Source organism: Tamandua tetradactyla, chromosome 10, assembly GCF_023851605.1.
Source record: "Tamandua tetradactyla isolate mTamTet1 chromosome 10, mTamTet1.pri, whole genome shotgun sequence".
In the NCBI taxonomy this organism is placed as follows: Eukaryota; Metazoa; Chordata; class Mammalia; order Pilosa; family Myrmecophagidae; genus Tamandua; species Tamandua tetradactyla.
This window is the reverse complement of record NC_135336.1, coordinates 12641826-12666627: the sequence shown is the minus strand read 5'-3', so window position 1 is coordinate 12666627 and position 24802 is coordinate 12641826. Positions and strand designations below refer to the sequence as shown.

General features: G+C 43.3%; 1 protein-coding gene across 1 annotated transcript in view; it reads left to right on the top strand.

Moving 5' to 3' along the window:
- The first annotated feature begins 295 nt into the window (after window positions 1-295).
- MB21D2 (Mab-21 domain containing 2) overlaps window positions 296-24802 on the top strand; it is a 150522-nt gene continuing 126015 nt past the window's right edge. The window contains exon 1 of the mRNA XM_077117891.1: window positions 296-559. Within this exon, the coding sequence (XP_076974006.1) occupies window positions 349-559 (211 nt within the window). The 5' untranslated portion in view covers window positions 296-348. The remainder of the gene's footprint in view (window positions 560-24802) is intronic.

Here is a 24802-nt window from a genome sequence, read left to right as displayed (position 1 = left end):
TCACTTTCCTCGCCCGGCGAGGCTCCAGTTGGCGCTACCACCGCGGTCGCTGCTGCCAGCGAGGGCCAGGGGAGGGCAGGGACCCGCAGTATCGCGGCGGGCGTGGGGCCGAAGGAAAGGGTGCCGGGGCCACACACGCACCCTCGCTGCAGTCCAGCTCCTTCCGAAGCTCCTACGCCCGGAGCGCCTGGAGCCGGGGACCGCCCACCTAGACGCCCGCCCGCCAGCCCGCCCACGGGCGGGGGCCTCGGCCAGGGAGCCTGCGAGGGGAGGAGGCCCCGGGGGGCGGGGTGGGGGGCGCGGGTGGGTGCTGCTGCCGCCGCGGAGCTGCTACTCGGCGCGTTTTGCATGAAGATGGCGGCTCCCACCGCCAGCAAGGCAGCCTCCCTGGGCTGTAACAACAAGCCTTCGTTCCCGGAGCTGGATTTCAGGTCGGGAGCTCGGGTGGAGGAATTGAACAAACTCATCCAAGAATTCACGAAACATGACCAGCGGGAATACGACGATCAGAGAGCGCTGGAGATTCACACAGCCAAGGATTTCATCTTTTCCATGCTGGGTAAGGAGGGAAAAAGGGGGAGATGTGTGTGTGTGTGTGTGTGTGTGTGTGTGTGTGTGTGTGTGTGTGTGTGTGAGTGATGGGAAGGGGGTAGAAAATCTATTCCCCTTTCTCGCGCTCTCTTTCCTCCTTGGTTTCTTTCCTGGAGCCTGGTGCCTGGTGCCTGGTGCCCGGGGTATAACGTCTCTCTGTTCCGCCCCTTTCCTCCTTTCTCCGTCTCGGGCTGAGCTGCCTTCTCTTCCCTCGTTTAACTGTACTTTGCCCCGAGTCCCTTTTCTCACGTTCGCTGGTTCTTTTGTTAATTTCTCACCCGCTGGGGTCTCGTGGGCAGGTGAGGTGTTGGGGGTGAAATGGCTCAGTGTTGGGTGCAGCCCCTGGAAGCAGCGCGGTCCAGGTGAGACCCCCCGGCGCCTATAGGGATTTGGCTCCCAGAGGCTCGGAGCTGCGCCTTCCCATCGCCAGCTCTCGGGTCCTCTCTGGACCGTGAGGCGCCGAAGACAGCTTGGGATTCTGGCTCCGAGCCCGAGCGACAAGTTGCTTCTTTAGTCATGCGGCGCAGCGCTGTCACGCCGAGCCCCCGGTGGCCAAACTTGTTGGGTGTTCCAGAGTAACCCGCTGAAGTAGGCTGGGCGCCGGGAGTTCCTGCAACTTTGATTTGCAAATCGACTTCCCCTTTGAAGCGATCGGAAGCGTTTCCGGTGCTTCTCCAGGGTTCTTGTGGAACTCGGAATTCCTAAATTTTTCTGATCGAAAATGTCCACTCTCAGAGCTCCCCAAGGAGCGCCGGCCGCTCCCCTTTGTGTATTATCCAAGCGCTGGCCGAGAAAGGTTTCCCTGAGTTTTGAATCCGGGAGACATCGTTGGGAAAAAAACGATTCCTCTCACCCCCACCTCCCACCCGGGCGGCTACGGATCCTTAAACTGATTGAGTAGTGTGTAAAGGAAAATAATTAAGCCAGGCCTGGGAGATCGAACCCCTCTCTGGGTGTCCTGTTGTTGGGATTATTGCTATTGTAGTGCGAGTGTCCGCTGTGGCAGCCTCGGATGCGGCTTGCGGGTTCCGCGGGTGGACTCGTGTCTGTCGTGCAGTACGTGGCCCGGTCGTTAGCCTTCCGCAGAATCGGAACTCTAGTAGCGCTGCTAGAACGCGCGTTTCTCTCTGTGCGCTCTATAAATACCTCCTTAGCTCATTTTCCAGGTAATGGAAAATTTGGTTGGCAAGAATCTTTTTGACCACAGAGGAATCCTGACCGCTTTTGCCATCCTTCTGCCACCTACTTGGATGCAGCCGGTTCTTGCTGGCTGTATCCTGGGATGCATTCTTCCCTCTAGATTTTCTTCTCCCCCTACAGCTCAGGTGGGGTTGATACAGACTGAACTAGGAGGCTTTGGGAAGTTGGATGAAACATGTTAAAGCTTGGGGCAAGTTTACCTTTTACTCTCTGCTCCCCCAAGACTATCCTAGGCTGTGTATGGAGTTGACAAGCTCTCTATTGAGATTTTTGATTGTTCAACTATTTAGATTAATGTAATGCTCTTTTTTAAAAAAAAAATAATTAAGCTGCTTGGAAGTGAGCTCTCAGGGAGAACTTAATCTTCTGGTTATAAATCTTCTAGATCTGAAAATCAGCACAATTATTGTCAGGAAGGTAGAAACACAGAGAAGGCTTATAGTGTCAGTTATTTAAGTAGCTTAATCATGGCCTTTCTCTTTGCCATAAATAATGGAAGTCTGCCATCGTATTATTATAGCCTCTACATCAGTTCTCATGTCTCCTGTCCTAAGTCATTCACTAGAAAAGGCACTGGGTCTTGAACAGTTAGGCTAGTCATGGATCAGAAAATAGGAGGATAGGGGAGGAGTAAATTTAAATGCCCGGCTCATTAAGAACTTCTGTGCTAAACACACAGCTGACACACTGAATTACCAAAAACCTTTATCCTGACACGCAGGATAAATTATTCTAGGGAGCTTAGTTTATACGTGTGTTTGATATCATTGGTAGTGGTATTGTTACTGACAAGTAAACTAAATTTGCTTCTATTCCTTTGTATCCGTTTGACCTTGGCAAAGAACTCTTACTTGCCCCCTGGGAATTTGGTATTTCCACCTGCAGGAGAGAAAATTCAGGAGAGTGTCATTTAAGCCTCTTGCCCCTCTGGACACTAGAAAGCAGATGGTGAAATGAGCTTGCCTGTGTGTGGTGCTGCATTCATTTGTGAGTTCCTTGCTTTTCTTTAATGAGGTGCTGGCTGCTCTAGACAAGTGAGGGCTTGGTGACAGCAAGGGTCCCTCTATGGGTTTGGTCCCTCTATGGGTTTTACTTTTTCTAAAGCAGACTTTCCCTTGATTGAAAAAGCAAAATCTCTTCCTGTACACTTTGCCACCCCTTGGATCTTTCATGAATATGTGAATGAGGTGTCTTAATGAACCCTTCCATGCTAAGGTGCCGTTGGAGTGGCACCAGGCTGTCATTTCTGGGCATTGTGGGGGGCGAGTCCTTTGGGGTTTGTTCTACCTCTGTTTGATCTGCACCTAAGGATAGTCAGCGGCTTAAAAACATTATCCCCTTACCCAGAATAAAGTGGCAGAGGAATTTGGCAAAAGCTTCCTTCATGGAGCTGTGGATAATAACACTGCCTCTGTTTTCAGGCAGTTGGTGGGGCAGGGAGAGCAGTCACTCTATCTTTCTGTACAAGATTGTTAGCCTGAATGCCCCCAGCTTCCTAGGGCCTTGGGATTTGTCTAGTACAGAGGCAACTTTATGCAGAAGAGTGAAGTGGTGGTAGACAGTGGCCACGGTCAGTGACCTCTCAGCACCAAGAAACCCTACTATCCTACCAAAACAGTGTTGTGCATAGGCTGTGGTGCTGATCTGAACCCACTGGTAGTTACTATGGTCAGTCCTGATCTTCTCTTTTTGTACAGAGATTTTGATTTCTTTGGAGGCATGTGTTGGCTGGATACACTTAGAACACACACTTCTTATTTCTCTACACATTGGTTTTTAGGAGAATGATTGCTGTTATTATATTGTAGTTAATATTTGAGAGCCCAGATTGTGTGAGAGGCTGGCAGTGCATAATAAACGTCATTTATCAAAATTTTTTTTGCCAGAGTTCATTAAAGTTTTAATAGTATTTGGTACTTGCAATGTCTCTGCCAGCTCTTTTGCTATCTTCATTCCCTGGCAAGGTCAGCTGGAGACTGGTTATGTCCCCATTGAACAGATGCAGAAAACCAGGGTGTTTCAGAACCTGAAGAAGGTATGAAGGAGAGGAACCGCTCAATCTACAGACCAACTGGTAGACCACGGTGTGGTTAGTAGAGTACCTATCATTTACTGATCGCTTTTGCAGTGTCGGTAATTAATCTTCACACAGCTTTAGGATTAGGAATTGCTTTCCCATTACTCAGTGTAGTTAATAAATATCCAGAGTTACGTGGTGATGTTGCTAAAACTCAGGGCTGCATAATAAATATCCAGAGTTACGTGGTGTTGCTAAAACTCAGGGCTGCATATCTCTGAAACCTGTTCCTTTTCTCCTACTTGAGACTAAGAATAGAGGCATGAAATCAAGAGAATGTGCTTTGTTTTAAGAAACATGGGATTATTTCTGTTCTTCCAGCATTTGCTTCTGATTTCAGCTGTAAGTATTAGTATAATATGAGTTTGAGTAGCATCTGAGGAAGCGTCTGGAGCAGTCTGAGTTCAAGTATTTTGTTCCGTAATGAGATCACCTATTCCAGTTTTTTGGTTGAAAATGATAGGCAATATAATCATGTTAAAATCTGTAGCACCAATTCCAGTACTTCGTTTTGCTGTGTTGTGTTAGTGTTCCTATCTATTAAACATGAATTAATAGTAATACCGTGTTTCAGAATTGTTGTGTGAATGTGAAGTTAACTTTGTAAATGAAAAAGGAATGCATACATGATTTTATTATTTATTTAAGGAAATGTGCTTTATTAGAAACTAGTGGATTTAAGCTAAACTTGTTTCTGCAGCTTGGCCTCGGAAAGAACTATGTAATACAACTAGGGATATTGGGTTTGGCTATAGAGGGCATGATTAATTCCAATATGCATTGTCATTTGTTAAGCACATATTATCTATTGATCATTTTGCTCATGACTTTGCAAGGATAAGTATCATTATGTCTATTTTGGAAGTGAAGCAGGTGTGATACTATTCCCTTTTAGAGGTGAAACACTGAGGCTCAAGGAGATCAAGTGCTTGTGCCAAGGTCATACTGGGTTCAAACTCAACTGACAGGGCTTGAGTTTGAACCCAGATATATCTGAATTAAAAGCTCATGTTCCTTCCATTATACTAGCAGTTTCCATAACTCTTGGTCAGACAACCCAAAGCCCTCTTCCTTGGGAATATTCTATTCAGAAGCCACCTTAGCTTGTAGGAGCAGGCCTGGTTTCTCATTGTTTATCTCTCTTGCTTTCATGTATTCAACAAATATTTGCTGAATGTTTACTCTTTGCCACGCAGTGTGCAGAGTTCTGAGGATGAAATAGTGAGTAAAAGCTTTTGAGAAATTTACAAGAGCCTTTGGAAACCCCTCCCAGTATGCTTTGCCCAACTCCAGGAGGATAGTTTTTTGGCTGTTGTCTCCTCTTAGGCCAGTAATTACCATGTGGCCACTTCTAAGTTCTAATATTCTGAACGCTGCTGGGCCTACTGTATTTTTAGGCACTTTGTATAAGTCATTTTGAAGCCCTGGCCTTTCCAGTGTTTGAAGGCTACATTTCATTTAATGAATTAACTCAACAATATTTACTGAGGGCATTCATTGTGAATTGTTGCTTTGGGTTCCTCCAAGTGCTTGATCAGTTCCTGGAAGTTCTCATCACTAATGTGCTGCGTTTATATAAAGGACAAGATAATCTCTGAAATCTGTTCCAGTTTGAAAAACTAGGGCAGGATCTAGGGCAGGAAAGTCCTTCTGAACATTTTTTTTTTTTTGGCTGCTAGTTTGAGTTGGATTTCAATTCCCCCTCCGTGGTTTTGGGCAGTTTGTCCATTTCACCCTTGACAGAATAACCCCAGGACTGTGGATGATCCTTGGTTTGCCTGTGGTTCCTTGTTGTGTCACCCATTGGATGAAGCGTTGCCTGAGATTAGGCTGGGCCCCTTTTGTATTCACAAAAGTCTTAGATTTCCTCTTATCTTGTCAAACTGAGAACTTGTCCTTGAATGTGAATCCTTTAGACTCACCGTTGGGAGTATTTTGACTTCAGAATTTCTGTTCCCATTTCAGACCTGTTGAATCAGAATCCCTAGAGATCCTCAGACTGGCTGCTCCGCAGTTCTACATCCTATCCTGTGTTAGTCTTGATATGGTCTATTCTTCATTCAGTAGAGCTGCTCTTAAGCACGATGAGCATGATCCTGGTTGACTTCTGAGACTAGAACCAAGCTGGAAATGACTGCTGGATGTTGAAAGGAAATACCGGAATTTCTATCTTAGAGAAGGGAGGCTAGTGGATTGGCATAGTAATGGTATTTGCCACCATTTGTTGAGTTTTTAGTCTATGCCAGATGTTGTAATAAGGGCTTTACTTCATTGGATCATTTATTCTTTACCATTACTATAGGGAACCTCAGCATTGGGTAAATTTAGGAATTTGCTCAAGTTTACCAGCAAGTAAGTGGCAATGTCAGGATTTAACCAAAGTCAGTCTGATGTCAGAGCCTTTGCTTTTAGCAGTGGCAATATTCTGTCCCCCCGAGAGGGCAGGTGACCCAGATTCTTTCCCTGACTTCTCCAGCTACAAGCTGTGTGACTTTGGACGGATCTCCTAATGGATTCTGAGCCTCAGTTTCTGAATATGTAAGATAGGACTAATAATTAGCTTTACCTCACAGGTTCTGGTGCATGCAATACCGAATCTGAAAGTTTTTGTATAGTATAATAGAAAGACATTTCTGAGTTTTAGTACCACCAGCTCTGCTCTGTACTCTGTATTACCCTGAATAAATCTCCTGACCTCTTGTGGTCATCTTTTTGCCCATTTTCCAATTATATAAAATACAAAGAAGAAAGCAAAATCACCCCAAACTCTAATTACTATTAATATTTTGGTTTGTGTTTTTTCTGGACATCTTTGTTTATACATATGCTCACACCCACACATGCTTACATGTATACAGTTTTATATTACGGGAAGAATTCTCTTTTAAAAATTTAACAATATGCTATCATCTCCCACATTTTAAAAGAGGGAATATAACCTGAAACCCTTGGAATGGTCCCCAGCTTCTTTCATTCATTTCCTTTTATTTCAGAAGGAGATATTATTCTGGAGCTAGGAGTACCTTCTGTGATTTAATAATTGTGGGTGATGAATTCTCACAAAGGTTTCTGAGGGTTTTACCTGCCTTTCAATGCCATCTCCTTGCATGTTCTCTTTGAGTCTTATAACATAACTCATCTAATTTCTCACCTTCTTCCTTTGCTTAGGCTGTTTTCTCTACCAGAGTTTCGAAACTTGTATCTCTGGAAACAGTGAGGTGGAATCTATGGACTCATCTGAGAAGAAAGTTATGTCTTTATTTTCATTAACCTCTAACTGAAATATAGCATTTCCTTTGATTATAAATGTAGGTTACAAACCATGGTAGAATTAGCAGTACTTTTGTTTTTGTTGACAATAGAGATCACAGATATTTTCATTTTTGTATTATAGTTGCAAATATCTCAAAATATTTATTGCTGCTTTGAAATTATGGTGGACTTGCTCCTAGATTTTTTTAGATGATGCATTAATAATGAGTCACCTATGTTATTCTATCACAACTTTATTTATTTATTTGCTTACTTATTTTTTACATGGGCAGGCACCAGGAATCAAACCTGAGTCTTCGGCATGGCAGGCGAGAATTCTGTTGCTGAGCCACCAATGCACCACCCACAATTTTATTTTTAAAACACATTTTGTATTTAGTATTGGTTTTCTTTGGAATCTGGTGTATTTTATCATATTCATTAAAATATATTACTCCGAGGAGGGGTCCATTTTTACAGCCTGCCAAGAGGACCCATGGCACAGAATCAGTTAAGAACCCCAGTTCTTACAGCTGCCATCAGACATCTTATCTCTGCTTCCCGGTCCTCTTCCAGCTGAAATGCTACTTGGCTCCTGAAGCATTCCTACGTCTGTCCAAGGAGGAAAAACAAAAGTTTACCTTCCCTCTGTGTTCTCCTCACACTTGGTCCCCTTTTATGACCCTTAGCACATTCTTTCCCATGCTGTAGATTAAAGAATCCCTGGCTTGTACGGAAGCATGTACACAGTAGGTGCTCATTAAGTGTTAAGGAACTTGATTCACTGTTTGAAAGAACATTTCCATCAAAGCATCTTTATTTCAGGTGCTATTTAAAGAGTGAGCACTTTCTAACAATGTCTCATTGTGATTTTCCTTTTCCTCTAAGTTCTGTTATAGCATCCTTTCAGGAGTCATCCTTTTGTGGCAAAAAGGTATAACGGGATTTTTTTCCCCCATATTTCATGAAAAATATTCTCGAAACTATCCTAGGTCTAAATAAATTTAAGAAATGTCCAAAGTGACGGCTGTAGATTGTTGATAGAGAACGGCCAACAGTGACTCCTGGGAATGCTTGTGGGCACGACTTTTCTTCCATAGCCATCCAGAGCACTCATGGCCCTCTGCCCCGCATGCCACCCTCGGGACTTTACAGAATGGAAGGACAGCATAGTGATCTTCCCCATTAAAGCGCTTGCTATGCTCACAGTCAGCCGCCAAGTGTTCAGATGTCTGCTCTGGGATCCAAATTGTAGCAATTCTTTGTTATTATAAACTACTATTATTGGCAATCAATAACAGTTTACTTTTGCACGGTGCTTTTTAAAATGATAATACATATTCGCGTCTGGTGTGGTATTATTCTTGGGACAGGGCTTTGAGAGTCTGTAGGAAATATTAGCCCTCATTTATAGCTGACAGTACCGAGACCCTGGCAGGTGATGTGACTTAGTCTGAGACCACGGTGTTAAGCTGGGGGACAGGACTCAACCTAGATGTAGATTGTCCTGCACCACCTGTGAAAAGCTTATCACCTTTTCTGCCACCAAATAGCTTGATATGGGTTGCTGGGGTGATGCTGGATTCTCAGACAAGGCAAGGGGAGAACGGCTTTCATTCAAGCCTCTGGGCTTTTCTGCTCTCCTGAGTTGAGGTTATAGAGTTAGGTGCCGATGGCTGTGCCAGGAATGGCCAAGTATGTGCCCTGTCGTCATGCATTCTCCAGGTCTTGATTGTTAGGCCTTCCCCGACAGTTTCTTAGGGCCTGTGACAATGTTTACAATGGACCTGGGTAAGTACTTGCCAGCTTGAGTGATCTCTTTAAGGACAGTTCATAATTATGCCATTATGTGAGGCCCTGTCTCTAGGAAACAGCTATCTGTTTTTTGTCCATGTAAGTGCTTTTTCATGAATTCTCTCTGCACGAGATAAAGAAACAGATAACTAGAGAGAGTACTGCCATGAATAAAGCTGGCATAGAGACCTGTTGTTCAGTTTGTGTTTTTATATTTTATAAAATAAACAACAACACAAGATTTGATTACTATTTTTTTTTTTTCCTGCATGGGCAGGCACCGGGAATCAAACCCAGGTCTCCGGTTTGGCAGGCGAGAATTCTGCCACTGAGTCACCGTCGCACCGCCCAAGACTTGTTTACTATTTTTGAGTTGAGTCCAGTCAGTAGTAGAAATTGATATAAGGTGTTGGTTAGGTTTTTGTTTCTTCCAACCAGTGTTTGAATATCTACAATGTACATAGCATTTTGATAAGCATTCATTCATTCATTTATAAATTCATTCAACATGTTGGAGTGTCTGCAGTGTGTAAATGAACAGTGGCGAATAAGAGAAGCAAGGTTACTATCAATACAGAGCTCTGTCCTTTGGGGTATTCAACAAGATTTTAAGCAGTCAAATAAATCAGGATATGTGCTGTAAAAATCACAGAGTGTTGTATCAGGGACTGGGTAGAATGGAGTGAAGAGTGACAGAGAATGCCTCTCTGAAGCAGAATCATTTGAAAAGGAAGGATGAGAAGGAGTTTGCCATCTGAAGACTCGATGTAAGAGTGTTGTAGGTACACACAACAGCAAATGCAAAGGCCCTGAGGTGTGTGTAGGGGCTGGGGGGTGGGATGGGTTCACTTGAAAAATTTTAAGTATGAAAAAATCTAGTGTGACTGGACTGGAAGAAGGCAAGGAGTGGATTGTAGGAGCTAGATTAGAGAGGAAGCCTGAGCAGCTTGCTCATTTGGCCCTCGTAGACATGGTGGGGCTCCAAAAGATTTGGAACACAGCTTCTGAATTGAAGGAGCTTGCATTCTGCCTGCAGGGCATGTGTAGGGGTTAAGGCTTATGTAACAAAACTCTATATATACCATCAAATCACATTTGATTGGATGAAGTTAATGGTACTCTGCACGATGTATGTAACAGCCAGTCCATGACAATGGGGTTCAAAGAGAGAAGCAGCTTATTGTTAGGCATGAAGCAGGGGATTAGGTAGCCCATTGGCTTAAAACTCTGTCTCCCTAAGCCTAAGGAGTTCAAGGTTTTTATGGATTCAAATAAGGGGAGATGGATGCTACCCTCTCAGTAACAAGTGTAAGCAGAAACAATTAAAAAATGTAAAGGAGTTGGAACCATGTTAGATCTGAGCTAACCATTATAGAAACAAGCCAGTGGTTAGTTCTGAACTGATTCCAGTTTCTCCATTAACATTAGGTGGTTGCCTTTGTGATTATAAGACCTAAAGTTAAAAAAAACAAACAAACCAGATAAAGGAGGTAAAAGTGACAAGGTTTTTATAATCGCAAGGGTACTAGATAAAGGCTATACAATCATTATCAGAGATCAGGGCAGCTGGATTACACTTCAGAGATTTCAGGTATTTCCTTCTGTCTTCTCTAATATATCAGAAAGTAAGAAAGGAATATCTATGTAATATTTAGTAATCATAAGCATCCCCTAAATCCTAACTTCTCCCTTACACCAAGTGGAGGGGTCTGAGCGGTAAGTATTCCAGAAATTCAGAGGAGGAAGGGATGCCTCTTGATTGCAGAAGAGTGACATCAGATGGTAACTTAATCTGAGATTTTTTTTTTTTTAATTCTTTCCAAACTTCTGTGATCAAAGAAAGTTTGAATGAAAGAAGTGAAAAGGTGGAATGAGATAGGGAGTTCATATTGAGCAAAGGTTTTCCTGCAGGGCACAGTCCCAGGGTTGAGATGTGTAAACGATACAAGGGACAAAAGACCCAGTTAATAAATCTTGGGAGAATCTGGCATGAGGGCAAAGGTGATCAGCTAAAATGACTTGAACTGAGATTTTAAGGTGAGCCATGCTGTCTTGGACATTTGGTTCTTGTTTGCAATTTGTGAGTCTGAGTGTGTGTCTTCAAATTGCCAAAGCTGTTAGTTTGCCTGTTGAGAAACAGGTTAACATCCAGAGAGAAATACTGTCCTTGTTTTCGAGGCTGTTTAAATTATAGCAAGTCTGATTTGGTTTCCATAAGGAGGAATGGCCTAATGTTCAGATTAGGCCTAACCTGGAATGCCTGCCTTGATTTGTTGTGAACTTCCTGCCCGAGGAGACTTTCCAGGGGGATCACACTGTGGCTAGTCTTTTCCATAGCATTCAGGGTCTGGAGGGGCGGGGGTGAGGGAGTGGAGAAAGGTTGGGTTACAGGTCCTCTAAAGACCCTTTGTAGTCAGATGGTTCTCTGATTTCCACTGTTGATTGTCCTAAACTAGAAACAGTGAGTGTTACCTTAGATGATTTTTGGATCCAGCTTCAGCTTTCATGGGATGAAAGACTTTTTTTAAGAGTTTGCCACAGTTTACAAAATTATTTTGATTTATTGGGCACAACGACCCTGTGAAGTAAGTAGTGTTGTCCCTATTTTAACAAAGAAATGGATGATCAGAGAGGTGCTCCCTAAATGGTGGAGCTGAGAAGTCCTTTGAAGCTAACCTCAAATTCTTTGTATTATGCTAATTCAAAAGAACAATCTCTCCCATCCAACCCCAACACAGGGCATGGAAAAGGAGGGTTTTTGGCCTGGAGAGAGGCACTGAGGATCAGTAGAATAACCAGGCCAATAAGTCACAAGTCTGCACGTGCCTGTGTATGGGTATTCAATTTGGAAGCGTTTTTCTAGGCTGCTTCAAGATCACCCTTTTAGCAGCTGCAGCTGTTCTTAATAGGAGCTGCTTGTGTGGATTATGGTGTAATTAATAAAGAAAGCTCAACAGTTTGTTCTTTCAACTGTGCCCTTATTGTGCACAGCCTGCTTCCATGCAGTCTGTGTTTGCGATTTGGGACAACACAATCCTACTGGCCTACAGTGCCCGAGAGCCATAATCCTGTAGGGAAGAGGTGGTCCAGCTGATCAAAATTGGTGAGTCAAAGGCCCACCAGGGGTGGGGCAGTAAGGATGGTGTTTTAGTTTTAGGTGCTGCTTACGCAGGTATCATGAAATGGGTTGTGTTAAACAATGGGGATTTATTTGCTTACATTTTTGAGGCTAAAAGTCTCGGGTGCACAGGTGGTTCAGTGGTAGAATGCTCGCCTTCCATGCAGGTAACCTGGATTCGATTCCCAGACCATGCACCTCCCCACCCCACCCCCAAATAAAAGTCTAAATCAAGACATCGTCTAGATGATGCTTTGTTCCTGAAGAAGACTTTGGTGTTCTGGGGCTGATTGCTGGGCGATTTCTTAGTCCTTAGCTTGTCACCTAGCAGGTTACTTGGTGGCGCCTCCTGGGCTGTCCCTTCTCTTTTGGGTTCTATTGACATTGAGTTTCTGGCTGCTCCATCTATGGCTTTCTCTCTCTGAGTTTCATTTTGCTTGTAAAGGACTCCAGTTACAGGAGTAAGACCCATCCAGATTGAGGTGGGTCACACCTTAATTGAAGTAACCTCACTAAAAGGTCCTACTTACAGTGGGTTCACCCAGGAATGGATGAGGTTTAAGAATATGTGTTTTCTGGGAGTACATACAGCTCCACAGCACCACAGATGGGTACTGTTGGTTGCTTGGTAAATGCCAACCTGGTCCAAGGGACAGGGATGCCGGAGGGGGCGGTCGCGGTGCTGAGCAGAACACCTCTCACCTCTCTTATCTAAAGGATGCCACTGCTACCCGACACACCTGCCGATTGACCCTCCACTGCAGTGGTTCTTGGACTTAAATGTGTATAGAATCTCCTGCAGGGCTTGGTAAAACACAGGTTGCTGGACCCCCCCCCCCCCCCCCCCCCCTTAGAGTCTCTGATTCAGTAGGTCTGGAATAGAGTCTGAGAATTTGCATTTCTAACACCTTCCCAGGTGATGCTGCTGCTGGTGGTGGAGGAGACCCCACCTGGGGAACCGCTGTCAAGGGGCCAGGGCTGATAGAGGTTTGGATTTTTATGTGACACCTCCAGGTTTTTAAATATTGAAAACAAAATCAAATTGAAAAGAAATACATGTGATCCAAAACAGCAGGCTGAACTTAACCTACTGTGGCTGTCAGTTTATCACCTTTCACTTCAATCCTTGTGCTGTCTGCCCTGGAAACTGAGGCCCAGAGAGAATGGTGATGGTTCAGTCTTACAGCTTGTTTTGGCCAGAATCATGACTAGATTGGCTCCTAGCCGAGTTGTGTGTGTGTGTGTGTTTCAGCCTTAAGATGCTGTCTCCCAAACAAATTTTCACTTTGAATAGAAAAACTAGCTGTGCAACTTTGAAGAAAATAATAACCACACTATAATGCCAGGCACAGTTCTAAATATGTCATTTCTTACTTACATATATTAACTAAGCTAATCCTATCCTCTGAGGAAGGTACTATTATTCTTATTTTACAGAAGAGAAATCTGAAGCACAGAGAATTGAAGTAATTTGCCCAAAGTTAGAGTTAGGGTAGAGTGAGGATTTGAATTCAGGTATCTGGTTTCAGGCTGAAAACAGCAGAGAACTACGACTTTCTTTCTAACCTCATTAGAAAAACAAGCAAAATTTTTCTCCTGCAAAGTGGAAATCATAACTGGAATCCTGTATTTTAAAACTGCTAGAAAACTCAGATATAGGTGGCTAGATTTCCTCCCTCTCCCATTTTACAGAAGCAGAAATTGAAGCCCAGAAAGGAAAGAGGATTTGATTCTGAACACTAATTTTACTTGTGGGCATAGCGGGGCTTAGGTACATTTTGGAGAAGTGACTCCTTCCTGAGAAGGGTACCTGCATCTGAAGGAGTTGACGGCTATACCAGCTCCCCAGGCTGGGCTGCCTGGCTCTGAAGAGGAAGTGGAATCGCATAGAGGGGGCTGTGCTTCGATGTCGGGAGCATTTTCCTTGCTTCAAAGCCATCTTGTAGTTTGAAGTTTTCTTAATTGCTATTAGATGAAGGATGCAAAATAAATAACCTCGTGGGCAGAGTGTTACGTCTGGTCAATTGTGTTTGCTTTGGTGTTTTGATTATCCCTTGTCTTCCCTTCTCTGGTTTCTTTCCTCTGAAGTGTGTCCTTTCTCACACCTGTGCTGTTTTCACAGCTTTGAGTACAGTGATGGATATTTTGAGCTCGGAACAATTCATCTTCATAGTAAGGAAGGGGGCTGGCTGGCTGGACATGAGCTTTGGCATCTGTCCTGAAGTTGGGAGGAGTGGAAGCTGTATGGGCTCCACTGCTGCCTCAGGGCTGAAGTAATGTACCTTCTTTCCCTACTGCTGGTTCTATAGCTTGGGGTCATACAGAGGATTTAGAGACTTGGAATAGGAGTCAAAGAATTATTGAAGATTTATGCCAATGTGGATCTTGCTGAGACTAGTTCATCCAAACCGTCATTTTATTGATGGGAAAACTTCACCCACAGTGGACAGTGACTTGCTAAAGTTCAGACAGAGGTGGTGGAGATGATAATGTTCATGTGCTGAGGACATTATAGAATATACTGCCCCACCCCACTTCCTCTTCCCCTCCTCCCCCGCTGCTTGCCTGGCCTTGTTCCCATTGCTTCATAATCTTTAACCCATTGAGTTCTCACAACAATCCCGTTACCAGTCCTCATTCTGCAGATGAGGAAATGAAAGCAGTTAGGTGACTTGCTTAAGCTGGTGTTAGAGGGTGAATTCAAACCTAGCTCAGCACTCGGGCTCTTTCCCGCCTACCTTTCCACATCCTCACTGTGCCGGGCTCTGTACTGGTTGCTGGTGTGCGCACACGGGATGGTACTGAATCTGGAGGGGGAGTGTGGAAGCGAAGGGATTGTGGGCAGAGAGGAGACAGCCCTGGTTTTGCTCTCCTGCAAGGAAGCCAGTTGCTGATAGGGTTCTTCTCACAGTCTTTTCGTTCAGTCCCTGGCCTTCCTTGGCAGCCCTCAGGGCAAACATTCTTTTGATGCTTGTGGTTTACAGTTATTGAAAAGTCCTTTGTATGGAATCTCATCTTACCCACAAGCCTCCACATTTTGAAAGTAAGAAGGTGTGTCCCAGCTAATTGATTGATGGAAGGCCATATGAAGGTCAACTGGGCCCTTGATGCTGAGTAAACTAAAGCAGTTTTAGGAAGGCATTCTCCCGGCTGTGGGTTTCATTTTGTATTTAGAACATTTAATTAGGACATAGTTAATGCAGTCTGTCATTGTGGGGAGAATGGGGAGCAAAATTTTTAAAACTTTCCATAAAAGACAGATGCCAAATGTAGTTTTTAAGAAAGTCACTTTGAAATAAAAATTTAGATTGGATTGGGTTTTAGTGCTTTTGGCTCTTTTTGAAAAGTATTTATTGAAGTAAATAACCTATCAGTTTCTCTGCTTTGTAAGGGCATACGTCTGTGCAGTACCTTATCTTAAAAGCATTGAAACACACGACTACAAATTCAGTCACTGGGAAGAAATAACCGCTTGTGATCCCTGGAGCTCATGATGTGGAGGGCTGGAATTGGAATCTCCAGAGAAGCCTCATCCCCAACCTACTTACTCGTGAGTTTCCTGCAATAAAATCATGAGAAAGGAAACATCCTGGATTAGTGAACCCATTTGTGCAATGTAGAAACGACATCTAGTCCCTTCCCTTCCCTTGAAGCTTAGACCAGAAGCGTTCCTAAGAAGTCAGCCTTTTGATCCTTTTCCCTCGGTCTACATAACTATTGCCAAAGTCATGTCTCAAGCAGAGGGCTCTTTTGACCCCAGTTTCATACTTTGCAAGGGTTTTAAAGAAAAGGGAGGCTGTTAATGGGACAGAATTTTTTATAATCTTTGGTCCTTGGGGTGGAGGATTGAAGGGAAATGATCCTGCTTAGTATCTCGTTGTCATCCCAGAGCCACCAACCCCTCTTTCTGTCTCCTGGATTCCAGCTTGTGTGCTCTCTTAGCCTCTCTCCTGGTATTTTCCCTATCCCCTTCCTCTGCAGTTTTTCCTTTTATGGATTCCTTCCCAGCGCATCGTGCATCATTCCTCACACATGCCATCAACAGATAACCTTAGAGAACCTCTAAGCAACAAACTCTGCCGAGCAGTAGGAATACAATGGAGAACACATCTTCATGCCGTTTACATAATCTTAGGAGGAGATAGACAATGAAAAGAAAATTTAAAAAAAAAGAAGCAAACTTTACCATCACTTTTTTTTTTTTTTTGCATGGGTAGACATCAGGAATGGAACCCAGGTCTCCGGCAGCGCAGGCGAGAACTCTGCCCCTGAACCACTGTGTCCCGCCCTACCGATCACTTTTTGAACTCTTTCTTCCCTTGACTCTCTTCTTGGTTCCTTCCTTCTTCTCAATTTCTATGTAAAGGGTAAACTTTTTTTCCTTTGCTCGACCTTTGATGACTCCTTCTGTTTTTTTCTCCATACTTTCTCTGGTCGATCTTAAGCATCAGTTTCTGTCTCTCTGCTGCTGTCTCCCAAGGTGTGTCCCAGTCCTGCCCTCTCCATTGCCCCTTGGACATTTCCATGTAGATGACGCAAAGGAACCACCAGTTGAATGTCCAAAGGGAATTTGTACTCCAAATCTGCTCTTCCTCAGTTTTGGTCAGCCACACCACGATTCACCATGGTGCCCAAGAGGGGACTTCGCCAGCCATCCTGGGTTCCCCTCACTTCCCTCCCACAAAGCTAAAAAGGAACTGAGGCCCTCTCAATTCTGCTTCCATAAGTATCTTTACACTCCCATTTTCTTCTCCCCGTTACCACTCTTGTCACCGTAGTCCGGGAGACTGCTTCCGGAGTTGTTGCAATAATCTCTTCCCTGGGCTTTCTGCCTCTAGTCTTGCATCCTTTCAATTCGTTCTCCATGTTGTTCTCTTTAAAGTAGGTCTAAAACCCATCAGTGGCCTCCTGTCACTCTTCATGTAAAGCTGAAACTCCTTAGCTCATTTTACAAGGCCCTGGGGGTCCTAGCTCCTGTCCACGTCTTACTTCATCTCCTGCCTCTTCAAATATTTCTTGAATGCCTGCTTTGTGACAGACATCTCTAACATTAATAGAAGGCGTCGGCACCTTTCCAGCTCTTCAGCGTCATGTTGAAGCTCAGAAGCCCTCACTCGTTTCAGCCACACTGGCCTGCAGTCCTCTGAGCATACCTCATCCTGCCCACTGCAGATCCTTTGCTGAAACGCCTCACTCCACTCACCACACATATGCCTGTGGGTGGTTAACTCTTCCTAACCCTTGAAATCTTAGTTCAATCAAATCATTACTTCTTGAGAACGCCTTTCAGACTAGTTAAGAATTGCTTAAATTCTCTAAAATGTCATTATACCCCCATAGATTTCTTATTTATCTGATGACAGTTATGATTAGCAATTATTAGCTGTTAAGACATGACTCTTCCCATGCTGTAAAGCTCAGTGAATGCCTATAGTGCATCTGTTTTTGTTTGTTTTTACTTGCCTGAAACACAGTTGTTCAATAAATATTTAGGAGATGTGCAGTAAATATTGGTATTGTTGTTGGCTAGTTTGCTTTCCTTTTTGAGCTTTGGGTATGTGGTTGGTGCACAGTTCATGTGAGGCATTGAAATGGCTGCATGTATACTGAGTTTTATGTGTATAGCTTCATTTCCCAGTGCCCCAATTTCTGCAGCATATAGTTATGTAATTATAGGAATGTGGACTTTAGAAATTATTTAGTCCATTCATTCCCAACCTTTTCCACATGGAGATCTTTTTTTTTTTAACCATTAAGCCACTGAGGTCTCCCATCAGTCTTTCTTCCCATAGCCATAGAAGTAAGTTCCTGGAGTGACACCCAAAGCTTGTGAGCACAAGGAGCCCTGGGCCAGCAGTCAGGGGATTTGGGCCTTGTCTTCCCACTGTTATGGACTACCTTGGTGACTTTGAACAAGCTGTGTAACCTCTGAGCCCCAGTTCCGTCTTCTGTCCCCAAGCTATAATGAATACCTCCTGGACCACACAAGAGTGGATGTACTGAGGGGAAATCATTCAGTATAAGGGATGCACTTGCTGTTAACTTCCCTGTCTTCTCTTTCCTTGTCTTGTCTCCCTCTTTCTCATGAAGAATTTATCATTTATTGTTGTACCTTGATGGCTCATTTTAGAAATATGAGAAGGAAGCTGTTGCTGCTCCCTCCCCTCTTCTCCCCCCACCATTTCTTGCCTGGTCTTGTCTGGAGGTGGGTGTAGCTTTTGTCCTTTCCTCCCATAGCCATAAAGGTAGGTACCTGGAGTGACACCCAAAGTACTCAAAGTTGGCACTTTTCTCCCGATACCATAGAGTGGTAGCTGCAATATTGCCTGTTGAAATACTCAGTAATGAACCAGCTGTAATTACTGTGGTGTAGCTAATATCCATGAAATGCTAACAGGAGATCAGGCTACTGTGGAGGATTTAGTTTTCAGCTGTAGTATCCTTGCAGGCAAAATTTGTGATTCTGTTTTAAGTTTTATTGTCTGATATGAACATGACCCGTGCTTTTGTCCTTTTGGAGAGTAGGTGGCAGTGCCACAAAAGAGGAAACTAGCAGGAGGGTCGGTCTATGAGATAACGTGAAGCAGGATGGTGTAGTGGAAGGAGAGAATGTGGACTTCGGGGTCAGAGCTGAGTCGGCGGCATGGCAGCTGTGTGACCTTGGGCAAACTCTTTATTATTTCTGAGACTTAGTTTCCTCATCCATGAGATGGGGACAGAAGAACTGTTTCATCTCCTAATTTTATAATTTGCTTTCTTTTTTAAAGAATTTGAAGAAAATGCCAACTTCAGAGGCTTGTTGTAAGGATTAAATTGGTGCACGTGTAGTATATTATATGAGCAGGAAAAAGCTAGGCACCTTAGGGCGTGCAACTGCCCTTCCCTTCCATGTCTTTGCTGAAAATCCTTGTTTTCTTTACTGTCTAAATAGAATTACTGGGACAGCATGTGAACAGAGAAGCAGCATAGTCACGTGAATAAAGGTCTAGCTGTGATTCCCCGAGCAAACACTTTGGCCCAATTGTTTCTTGAGTTCAGTGGAGCTCTTAGTGATTTAGGTGTTGTAAACAGACAAAAGCTAGGTTTTCCTGAAAACAAAAAGAAATTTCTCCTGCCTTTAATAGTTTCCTGTACACTTAAGAAAGTATAGACTTGGCCCGGTAGGATGCTTATTCCAGCCACTGTAAATCAATCCTCATGGCCTTTGGGAGAAAACAGTCCCTCCACTCAACTGTGCTGGGTTGTATGGATTGAAAAACTCTTGCCTGGATGGGTTGGAGTAATTGAAATAAAGATGAGGTTTTAAAATCTGGTGCTTATACCAGTAATTTTTACATAGAGAAGAAGAGAGATAATTTAGAGGGAATATGACTGGGAGATGATTGGGGTATACATTTCAGTGTGGGAGAATGTGAAAACCAGACTCTAAGTTTGCATATTCAGTTTAAGGTTACACTAATTTTCTTGAGGATTTAGAAATGGGTCTGGAGGTTGGGCATCTGCTGGTGAAATGAAGAAGGTGGGCTCTGGACCAGAAGTAAGAAAATTCTTCTCCCCCAGTTTCCTTGAGAAGTGGAGGCCATGGAGAAATTGTCTAGCAAGTCACCCTTCCCCCCCCACCACTCAGTTCCCTTAGTTTCGTGCTTTTCGTATGGAGAAGGTTGATGAACAAGAGTTGATGTCCAGTTGGATACCAAGGAGAGTCTTTTTAGACAGACTGAAAAGAGCATGGGAATGGGCTTTTAAGATTTCAGACAAAGAGGGCCTCTCTTACCAATTCTTACCTTTCCTAACATTTCTTACCTTTGGTGCTGTGATTAGGTGAGAAAAATCCTGAAGGGAGTCTTTCCCGGCAGGGACAGCTCTCTTGTGAAATGGTGTGCAGTGCTGTCCCTCCCTTCTGCACATCCCCCCCCCACCCCCAGCCAGAATGCACGTTTCTATTGCTCAGGCTGGAGATAGAGGGATGGGGTGCTAGGTAGGAGCAGGAAGTTAAAGAATGGAGCAGTTAGGTGACCTGGAGGTTCATCTTTAGTTTCAGGAAAACTGGAAGCTCTGTGTAGTATGTTATATGTCGTAGAAAGAAGACTGTTATACACTATGAACAAAAATTTGTAAGATTCTGGGCACTTTAAAACTTCTTAGATGTGTTGCTCCAATGACCTCATGTCTCCCTGTCATGATGAGTCTAAAAACCTCTAAGATGAAAGAGGCCCGTGTCCTTGTCTTCAGGGAAACCAGGAAGGTGGTTGGACAAAAAGCTTGGGGAGACCCTGCTCCCCTCAAAAACCAGGCCGTGAGAGAAAATCCTAGACTAGGGATAGAATGGAAAGAAGATGGCAGTGGCAGGTTTGAAGAAGAGGAGACGTCAAGCCCTGCGTGGGGACAGTGCCTGGGCTGGGCCATGAGAAAGGATCAGCAAAGACTGCCTCCACAATGCTAACACTTGTTAAGGACATTTCCCAGTGATTTCAGGAAATGGAGTGTTTCCCCATAATATCAAGGTGTTTGAGACCTTGTTCTATCACTGATTGTGTCACCTTCAGCGAGTGAGTTCCTCTCTCGAGCCCTCACTTTCCCTTATCTATAAAATGAGGAAACTGGAATCTCCTTCCCAGTCTGTGATTGTAGAATTATGGAAGTAGAGTTGTCTCTCCCTTATTTATATCAGAACTTGTGTCATATAGCTAATACTTTTGAAATTCCTGGGACAGATATAGAGATTTGCGGGGGGTGGTTGGTTTGGGGGCAGTGATTTCATTTTTCAAGTGAATGTCCGCAGAGCAGTTTCTGTTCCCCTTTGAGGAAGTCAAGGCGTGTCCATGACATACCGGCAGCTCAGAAGGCTTCCTGTGGCTCTCAGAGGAGAAGCGTATTAAACTCCAGGGGAGCCTAGACTCTGGGATGGCTGCTCTGCTGGTACCAAAGCTCAGGGCTGCCAGCTCAGCACTTTCAAAGGCATCAGTAAGGCCTGTGCGGTTTATACTAAAGGTGACAGCCACGTACTTCCATGCAAATGAAGTAGTACACCAAATAGGAAATGCATCTTAATCAGCTTTAAATATTTACTGTTCCTTTGCCAAGATTCTAAGTAATAAAATTTTCGAGGATTCAGAAGTATCTAATCCAATCTCCCATACCCCATACATAATTCTGTGCCCCTTGTGTAACTTTGTAACTAATTGTGAGCTACTTTTTGCTTTGCAATTGCTGTATTATCAGCCCTGGGTCTGCCTGTATTGGCTATGTTAATAAGCAATGACAGAAAGTTAAAAAGAGATCAACAGGCTCCTAGATTAAGATTTTCCTGAGCTTTCCTCCCTTGTGTTCATGTGCTGTGACAGACAGACAAGGTGATACATGAGAATGAGCTTTGGGTTAGGAGTTCCAAGACTCTGTTTCTAAATGCTCATCTGTAAACTGGGGATGAAGCTACGCGAACTCCGTGAGCTTGTTGGGTGGGAAAGCTCTTTGGAAGCTGTTGATGGATTATACAGATATGAGCAGCGAGCATTGTTCCTTTACGCAGTTCCTGAACGTTGAATGATAAGGAGCCACTACTTCCAGATGGGATTTTGGGTGGTCTTCATGTTTGTGTTTTTTGTGTTTCATGGAACGGAAATTTGATGCTGTGGTATTTGGGCTAGTCACTGTTGCATTTGTTTGAGGTAGTATATGAAGTGCTTTTACCTCCACGCTCCTTGATTTAAATTGTTGTCTACAACCAAGCAATGAAGTGGAGAGTAAGATGTCTAAAATGAAACTTTTTGAAAATTATTTGTCAAAACTCTTGGCAGTGGGTCACAGTTTTGAAACTTTTCTTTTCTCATTTATTACATGGGAAGGTTATCCCATCACCTCAGTAACAATAATAGCTGATATTTATTGAAGGGTGGCCAGTGCCAGTACATTTTACATATGGGAAGCTGAGGCACAGAGATGTTAAGTAGCTTGACGAAGGTTATACAGCTAGCGAGGCAGATCCACTCGTGCTTTTCCTACCCTAATAATAATAAAGCTTTAACATTTATTGACTGTATCCTAGGTGCCAGGTGCTGAGTTAGGTAATGCCCATTCAAAATCTCATTTCGTGTCACGCCAGCCCTATGAGGGGAGAACAGGAAAATGTTCTGTAGATGGAAACTCACTGTAACTCCTCACTACCACACTGGATTTGCAAATATCCCCATATTGCTTTTCTCTTGCCCATGTGGAAACGGTAAAAGTCAGTACTTCTTATGATACCTTTTTTTTACTCTCCTAATATATTCATTTATTATTCTGATTCAGATATTATAAATCAGGTGTCTGCAGCCTGAATTTGGCTGGCAGACCTATCTTGTTTGGCCCCTATTATATTAAGCACAAACAAGTAATTGAATTAGATGGCAGTATGTAAAAACTTAGGGGATTTTATATAAATTTGGATTTATGGTTTCTTAGGGAAAATTGTAGCAATACTGCATAAGCTACTTCCTTTAGACTGAAAATGATTGTCACTTTTTCTTTCCCTATCCTTTATCCATCCCCCATCCACCTACCAGACTGAGGTTCTTGGGAGTGTGTACTTTGTCTTAGATAGAAAAGTAAATAGAGAAGAAATTCAGTAAATGTATGCTGAATTGACTCAAAATTGGCAACTTAAGAAATATACTCAGTTTGGTAACAGAGAATTTGCTATTTGTGAAGTGACTTGCTCTCATGGTACTTTTTGCACAGATGGGCATATTAGGCTTAGTTTCTTAATGCAAAGGAAGAAGGACCCAGTCTCTCTAACTTCAGGGTCTGTGACTCATTGAAGGTTAAAAGGACACATACTTACACCTACTATTGACAAGAGTATTTTTATTGCACTATCCAGCATTTGCAGATATGAGGAAACAATATTTTTTTTGAGTAAGCCACAGTTTTGATGAGTTAAATGGTATGATGTATGTGAAAACACTTTGTATTGAACTAGTAAGTTACTACAGATGTTTTGAGAGCAATATTGCCTGGTCTTCACATCAAGCTTAGGAGAGACGTTTTGGATCTTTGATCTCTTGCCACTTTGTGCTTGGCAGAGCAAGCCCCTTACCCTTTTAGAGCCTTTTCTTTACATATAAAATAGCTTATGTTATATCCCAGCACTGAGTACAGTGCCTGGCATAGAAAAGGTGCTCACGATTTATGTTGGGTAAAGGAATAAATAAGTATATATGGGGATTTTTGAGAGTTTACTGACATAATGAACATAAAACATCAAGCAGGGTATCAGCACATATTCGATAGTTTGCACTTTTTAGTAATAGGCTCTTTGTACAGCTTTCTTCTGGCTGCAGGCTGTTGTTAAATGATGGGAACTCAAGGCTGGTAGGTATGGCTGCAGGCAGGTAACAGGAGGCCACAGAGCTCCAGCTATGTGTGAGACACTGGATGGATGGAATATTTATACAAGTGCCAGAGCTGCCCTCTGATGTTGCTTTCATTCCTCAGTTTCTGATTTCTGTCCTTTCTGATCCAGAGCGGGCCAAAGGCAGAAGATTGGCAAGGTGAGCACATGCTATAGAGAATTCTGAAACCTGGAGATGGGAACTATTGGGAATAATAAAATGTTAGCCCTCGAAGGGCCTTTAGCAATCATTAGGCTCAACATCTTTTTCCTGATGACTGTGGAGATGTGAAAAGAGCAAAGAGCAAGGACTTTGGAGTTGAACTTTCCTTAGTCTGAATCCCTCTGCTGCCTTTTCCTAGCTATCTCACTGTTGACTTAAGTCTTTACTTCCCTGACCCTCGTGCCAAATCACAGAATATTTGAAAGGCTTAAAATAAGTACAAAGCATTTTAGCACAATGCTTGGCACCTAGTGGGTGCTAAGAAAAATGGCGGATGTCATTGTTACTGGGAGGAAATGGAAGCCCAGAGAGAAGGGAGTGGTTGGTTGAAAACAGCAGGTGATGTAGAACTGTATTGACACAGAGGCCTCCTGACAGGTGTGTGTGTGTGTGTGTGGCGAGGGGTGGCAAGGTGAGGCGAGAGAGACGTATATTTGTGCTTATCCCTGAGATGGAATTGTCTCTTTTGGGGTGTTAGCTAAGAGGGTGAGTTTAGGAATATCCAGGCAGGACCTTATCCATCTGTTCGAGATAAAATGGTTCACCTAATTAAGTTGAGCAGGAAATTTGTAGAGGAGCTTTATGCAAGTCAGAAGGTGATGTGTATTTTTTATAGTAAATAAATCTTTGCTTTCATCTTCCCCTTGAGTGGTGGTGGTGTTCTTAGAGATAAGCTGTTAAGAAATGATGAAAATGACCTCTAAAAAGACAACTTTAGACTTGGATAGAGCATGTCATTATCATCCCCCCCCCCCCCCCCGAGACAGTGTTTGACTTTTTGTTATTAATATTTTGAAAGCATCCTTCTCTCTCCCTTTCCCTATGGCTCTCTTGGACCTGCTGTCTAGGGATTGCTCATAGGCATGTACAGCCTCTATCAGTACCACCTGCCATGGGGGACAGGAGGGTGGCCATTATGACTTAATGCGATATCCTCACAGCATATATCATTTTTGCAGAAACCCACTTATTTCAGAGATTTTTATAAGATAGCACAATCACTTGGCTTCATGGTATTCAGAATTTATGGGTTGTACCTGTGCGGTCAGAAAAAAAGCATGGTATGCCAACTATTAACTTTATAAGTTAGGTTTTTTCTTTAATTATCTCTTACAGAAGAGATTGCATCAAACTTTTTTTTGGTTTGCATCAGACTTTTTTAATACCTAGAAAATT